Source organism: Geospiza fortis, unplaced genomic scaffold, assembly GCF_000277835.1.
Source record: "Geospiza fortis unplaced genomic scaffold, GeoFor_1.0 scaffold112, whole genome shotgun sequence".
Taxonomy (NCBI): Eukaryota; Metazoa; Chordata; class Aves; order Passeriformes; family Thraupidae; genus Geospiza; species Geospiza fortis.
Window position 1 is genome coordinate 19,342,581 of NW_005054298.1, and position 7,103 is coordinate 19,349,683.

At 39.9% G+C, this 7,103-nt stretch overlaps 1 protein-coding gene across 1 annotated transcript in view; it reads right to left on the reverse strand.

Moving 5' to 3' along the window:
* Positions 1-218, reverse strand: part of SP3 (Sp3 transcription factor) — a 35,741-nt gene extending 35,523 nt beyond the window's left edge. The window contains exon 1 of the mRNA XM_014306981.2: positions 152-218. Within this exon, the coding sequence (XP_014162456.2) occupies positions 152-218 (67 nt within the window). The remainder of the gene's footprint in view (positions 1-151) is intronic.
* Positions 219-7,103: the final 6,885 nt, after the last annotated feature.

Genomic DNA, 7,103 nt, shown 5'->3' on the forward strand with positions numbered 1-7,103 from the left:
CGCCGTTGCATAAGCGCTCTGGCGGGCTCGCACCTGCCCGAGCCGGGCGGGGGAACCGAAAACCTCCGCTGCCTCTAAGGCAGAACAAAGCCCGTCCCGGATAAGGCCGCGAGTTCGATTTTAACGCGCCACGTCCTCCCGGCGGGAGTACCTGCCGTGAGCTGGGCACCCGAGCCTTGGCCCGGATCGAACATTGTACCAGCAGGCTTTATTTTCATCGTGTTAAGGAGAATTAATAAGAGTCCGCTCAACGTCAGTTTGCTGGTCTGTGTCTCATGTTACGCAACACAAAGGAAACTGGGAGCTCTCGGATTGTCAAACTAAGACAGGAAATATGTTTTAAACGTTACATAAGTATATGATGATACAGGAATGATTATTAGCGGGGCCTGTTTCTCTGTAACACCACTTAGCTTGTGAAGGGTTCCTGTAAAGGGGAGCAATTTGGGCTCGGCCTTCCGTCACATCTGAGTGCATGTGCAGGGTCACAGGACAGTGTGTACTTTGAGACACCGATTTTGACCCTTAGCTTGCAAATTCTCCCGAGGAATGACTTTTTCATGGTTACCCGTAGTGAGGTGTTCCAAGGAGTCTGAATGAGGCCAGAAAACCTCAAACCTGCTTTCCTGTTACAATCTTTAATGTAATTAGAGCTGAGGATCAAGTAGGAGATAGAGTGAGCACAGTCTCGTATGTCCACAGTTGGGCTGAGTGTGTGGAGTCCCAGGCTCCCGAGACAAACTCATGGCCAAGTTAGTAACTAGGAAACCCAGAAGTACGGTCAGGATTTTCAACAGCCTCTCTGAGCAGAGAATAAACAGTGCTTTTTAATCAGTCCCAGCACTATGACTTTGCAGTAACTGCCCAAGCTTAACTTAGAAACTATTACAGAACAGGAAAAAAAGCACTCAGAAAGTGTGAATTTAATATCAGGAAGTTATGGTGGATAAAGATTGTTCTTACTGTATGATGTATAGTCTTACTACTAACCCATTTACTTTTGCTGGTCTGTTGAGAGTACCTTCAGGTGACTTTATAGTAAGTTGTAAATTAATACCCAGTCTTTTTGTCACAATTCATTTTTGCCAAGGTGGTTAAAAAAACCCTTCTGTTTGTTAAATGTCTGTATTTATTTACATAGTCTTGTGTAATTCTACTTTAGAGTTAGTTGTTGGCAAGATTGATAACACAGCCATTTTCCAATTTGTATTTTTTATTTTAATAAACATAAAGCTGTAACTGGGAACAGAAGTCAATGTTTTTCTAAAAAGTGTCAGAAATAATTTTTAGCCAGTGAAAGCTAATATACACAACCTTTAAAAATCCATCAGTGTACATACATAAGGACATTTCAGGAAGAAAATGAAAATGCAAAATTGCCTGACAAGTGCAGTATTTTTTTAAAAAGACTTGTACACTAGTCTACAACTTGGAGTTGGTTTGGCAGTATCAGAAGTTGCTAGTGAAACATATGAGAGTCTGTCATCCTGGACCCAGAACTATTACTGATGACTTTAGACTTTCAGTAACCAAGCTGCTTATTTAAAGACTGATGTATAAGAGAAAAAATTTCTGTTAAGATGCTGTGATGGGGAAAATGATACTGAAAAACTGGCCCTTGCTATTTAGCAGGGTATTGCCAAATACTATCTATGGCATTTTGCTTTAGGGAGATCATTTTGTCTGGGGCTTAATCTAAATATGAAAGGTGTTCTTCCTTCTACAGCTGGGTGGGTGCTTGTTAAGAGCTGTCTGACTTGAGGGGGATGTTGTCAATAGAGTAGTTTACCTACATGGGTCTGATTGCAGGCTTGGGACATAACTGCAGTATTTTAAGACAGAAAGATTTGAAATACCAATAGTGGGATTGAGTTTATATATGAAAGAGTTTTCCAGTGCAATAAAACTCAGATGTAATCAGGCTTAACACTAGCAGAGAACCATTTTTTTCTAGTCAAATATCTAAAATTGGGGGACACTGTTATATTAAATTCAGATAAAGAACTAAACCAGAATATGAATAACCTGTTTTAAAAGTAGACAAAAAATCAAGATAAATTACAAAAAGATATGCACATGTGAAAAAGAGGTATAAAGATACTCAGAATTATTAAATACAAACTGCTTGGTAATAGAAATCACATGTGTCTCTTTACTGCTTCCCAGCAGCCATTAAGAACACAAGAAGAAAAAAAATATTAAAAAAAAAAGAGAAAATACATTATTTTTGGGGTTTTTTTTTGCTTACCAGTATACTAGCACTAAGACATTAATCATTAGAAAAATCCTGGATACATGAGGGAGATGCTGTATCAGACCTGGACATCTGAGTCCCCCTAGGTGCTGGTTTTCCTGCAGAGTTAGCACTGGGGCAGTAGCCCCAGAGACTGAGCTCCATGCCCGACTAGAGGAGCTGTTGTTTTCTCTTCCTTGAGCTTGCCCACCACATGTACCATATCCATATGTGAATAAACTAACCTTGACCAATTTATTCTTAAAGAGCCTTGCCTCTGTAAGGCCTTGCCTCCTGCTTCTAGGCAGTTCCTGGTTAACTGCAGGTCCTGGGATGAATTCTCAATCAATTTGCTGAAAATGGTGTTGTAATTTGAGCTGTGTACATACAGAGAAGGTAATACTGCTCTAGAAATAATAAGAATACTTCTACCAGATACCAAAATGCAGCAGTTTCAGAACTGAGATGCAGCCTTTGGGATAAGTAGCAAAATAATATGGAAGAGGAAACAATGTCTACCAGCTTCCGATGAAATTTGAGAGAAGGTTTTGACAGGTGAAACAAGATGCAACTTGGAAAGAACGCTAAAACTTGATACCTACCCTGTATTTCAGTTGTAAGCTCAATGCTGTATTTGTCCACTGTAACTTATATCTCATATCTTATTGGTTTAAGTCTTGGAGCTCAGTGTCAGTTCAGTACAAATTCAGAAGGAAGTGCACTGTCTTAACACAACTTCCATCCAGCACAGTGTCTGCTATACTTGGAAATAGCTTTTCTATTTCTATAGTCCTTCAAAATTCTGAACTATGACATGTTATTTCTGTCTTTAGTGGTCCCTGCTATGAGTAGCCCTTCATTTCTTTAAAGGATTTTATTATTGAAGGTTTGTTGGTATGTGGTCCAGTTCAGTTTTCACAGCTGTGGTACTCCATTCCTGTCGAGTGGTGGTTTTGCCATGCTGAAGCCTAGAATGCAACTGGACAAGATGGACAGGAATGCATTCTGCTGGGACAGAATATAACACCAGGAAAACTCAGGTCACTTTAGTTTGAAAGGCTGGGTCTGAAATGCCTATGAAGAATCAGTAGGGATTCTGTTCAACAATCTACCTTAAAACATGTCCTTTACTGGAGGGACAACAAGCAGGATTATCTGTAAATCTCATACCTCAGAAAATAACTAGAACACCAAAAAAGCTATTCAGGAGAGATATCTTTTTGAACTTGAGATACCTTCTTCTGATTTAGTAATGTGTTTAAAATTTCAGTAGAATCTGGAAAGCCATATGTTTTCCTAAGAGCCAAACATTTGCACGGTACTACAAAACCCAAGATAATGACAAGGTTTTGAATCAGACCTCTTAAACTTCCTAGCATTCAACTTCATTCTGAATTTCAGCCTGCTTTTGTAATTTGTTTAAGTCTCAGGAGACATGACTAAGAGTGTAGCTAGCAGTCCTGGAGATACTGCGCTCTTAATTTCTACATCCCATATGGGTCCATTTGCCTAAAAATATTGGGATCATCTTTACACAGGGCCACAGGCAGGACTGACAGGAAGTTGACTTGTGAGGTTTTGTGAGTCAGCACAGAGTAGTTGAGATAGTTGCATGACTCGAGTTCATCAAATAGAGAAATGAGCCCTTTCGAGTATAAAATCAGCAGTGGTTAGAGAAGAGTCTTGGCTGGCATTGTGTCATCATCCTCCAGAAAGCACCTCCCTGTTCTTCTGGCTACAAGAACAAAAATTTTGCTGGAGGGAAGTAGGCTTTAGCAGTAGGGGTGGTCTGCCCAGAAGCTGAGCCAACCTAACAGCTCATGGACATTGCTGTAAGAAAATCCTGCAAAAATACGCTTCTGATGCTGCAAGGTAAATTGAGTCAAACTAGACACAGGGAGCAACAGAGCTCCATGGGTGGGAGAGACAAGGAGAGGTAAGACTCCCTTCAGCAGCTGCAAGTAGATTATTTCAGGGTGTCAGATTTGCTGAGCAACACTGGAACTTGCTTTTGGCTATGTTTTGTGTAAAGTGTCTTGTCAGTAGCCCAGGATTTCAAGCCTTTAGAGGAGCACAATGTTACCTGAGAGCATGTGAAATATCAAGGCATTGGTTTAGTGTGATATCCAAGTGTCACCATATGAAAGACAGATAAAACTTAGCGAAATTGGATTTTAGGAGAGCATTTTTTCTGTTTTAAATGGGGAAGCAATTCTAAAAGTACTGGTCTCTGCTTGAAAGAACTCCATTAAAGAAAGGTCAAAGGGAAATGTGCGGTACCTGGATCCAGCTGTTAGCCAGAGAGAGAGACACTGGGTTCCACTGGTCTGCTGGCATTCACTAGCAGCTATGGATGGGTAGAGGCAGACCTAGCAAACTCATGGGCAGCCACAGCAGGAGCATCCCCGCTCCAGGCTCTTTGTGCACTTCACTGGAGGTCTGAAACGCGCTGCCTGGTAAGAGGAAGAACCTGTGAATAAGTAGCCTAACAACCCAGTTAGGCATGAATCTAAAGGCTGTGACTCTTCACCAACACAGATGACTGATCTTCAAGGAATGGGGCCAACAGAAAGTCTGTCCAAGCTCTACATGCACCAGTATGTGAGGGCAGACCTCTGGAACATTGCTTTCAACCTACTCACTGTATTTATGAATTTTTTTGAGCAATTGGGACAAAATAAGTCATGTTCCTTTTTAATCAGAAATTCTTCCTTGTTTTTTACAGCTGTAACTTTCCCCAGGTGATACATTGTTGTATATTTTGCAAATTTTCAAATTCATTAGAGACATCTGGTATTTGACCTGTAAACAGGTTCTATTCTTAATAATGTTAGAGAAAACTTGCTTGTGTTAAAGTATGTCATTATAATAGGGAACAAAGTTCAGTGTAATTGCCCAAGGTTTTGGGTTTTTTTTTCCCTTAATTTCATTATCTTGGTTTTAGTTGTGTAAAGAAATAAATAAAGAGTATATTAGTTAAATCTTGTAAAATATGTGTGGTTTTTATTCAACTGGCAGCGCAGTTCATCTAAGTAAGAATATTTTTCATTAACAAAATTTCTTTCTACTGATGATGAGACAAAGACATCTAATCTCCCTCCCATTTGGGAAGAGGCAACAGGAAAAAGCAGATCAGTACATAGCTGAAAACTTGACATTTAGCAAGTTAATCATGCTTCATTTCGCCTCTCTTAAATGAGAAATAGATGTCTTTTTTCAAGCTTCCTAGAGGTTACTGTCTTTGGGCCTTATCATTATCCTGTTTGTTTATCCTTAATTGGTGCCCTTCAAGGTCATCACAACAGATAAAATCTAATCATATAAATAATTGGGGGAAAAATTGTAGATCCATTAGGTAAGGTTAGAAAAATTGTTCAGATGAAGAGGCCACATAACTGTGACTTGCAGAATCAGTAATACAGCATCTAAGGATTTTCCTCCACTACCCATCACAAAACTGGAATGGAAGTAATTAAATAGATACATAGATAAAATATAAAGCCACCTGAATGGGAAAAAATCTTGTGTATTTCTTGTCTAGTGTAATTCTTCCACACAATTTGCTGGTTTATTTTTAATAGTACTGATAGAAAAGGAGGCCAGTGAAATGAAAGAGACTAGCAAATTATATGTGCACATATGTTTGCTGAAAATTTGAAAACATAATAGCAGGAGTTACAAATTCTGAAAGGAAGTACTTCTGGAGGAATGAAGTGACTTACCTCTATGAATCTCAGTCTGAATTCCCATTCCCAAAACAAAAGCAAGTAAGACTCCGTGGCTCCCTCTAGGAGAAGGAAGTCTGGGTCTGTAGTCCAAACCACATCTCATGCTTTCTCTGGCAAGTCTCAGTTCCATCAGCCAGGAGGCCACAGTGTAATCTGAATAGCGAGAGATGAAATGAATGTCCCTGTAAGGTCATTTGGAAACCTGTATGTAAGTTTTGAATTCTTACATATCTTCAGATGAAGGAGGTTTTTTGTTTCTTAGGGAAAAAAAAATCCCCGATGGGATCTTTGAAAAAGGAGTTGTGAGTAGCAACCTACAGAAAAGGGCTAGGCAGGAAACTGTGACGTGAGAGCCTTCCCTGAGAGGTGTCTGATACAAAGAACAACCAGAGCTCAGGTTCTCAGCATGTTCTTTTAATTGCTGCTAGGGGATTACACACAGCCCCTGTCATCTCAGTCTGGGGGCTTAAATGCCCCCAGGGTGTCTGGTCCATTCTCCCTATGGGCAACCCCAGTTTTTGGAGAGTTCTGGCGTGCTCACAGGGGCATATAAAACTTCTGTGCTCTTTCCTAGAAGTGTCATTTTATTAGAGTAGACAAAAGCATTAGGATGAACAGAACAAATTAGGTTTGTGCCTAACTTTGAAAAAGGAGGTTTGAAAAAGGAAAGTCCAGGGTTTATTTCACATTTTCCTGTGTCTACATTTCTGCAAAGTCCAAATCATGGTAACAGATGCATTCCCCTTATCTCTTACCTTCCTGCTTTGCCATGGATAGGACTGGAACTGCATCAGAAACACCAAGGAAGAGAAAGCCAAGTGAGATGAAATTCCACTTCTGGTCATAGGAGAAAACTGTATGGGGGGAGGGGGGAAAGGTACTAATTAAAATTTATCTAAGAAACGCCTCAGTAAAAGAATCATCAATCTGTTTCAGCTTAAGTCTGAAAGAGGCATATTTGAGGCTGAAAATGATAATTAACACACTCATGGTGCTCACATAAAACACCAGTGGATGCTTTTTAACTGCTAATTAACCTCTGGCTTCTATAAACATACTTAAAAAATGCACATCTTCATCACCTTTATTGCAGCTCTCTAGCAATCACATACTTTACTTCTCAAACGATGCTGCAGATCATT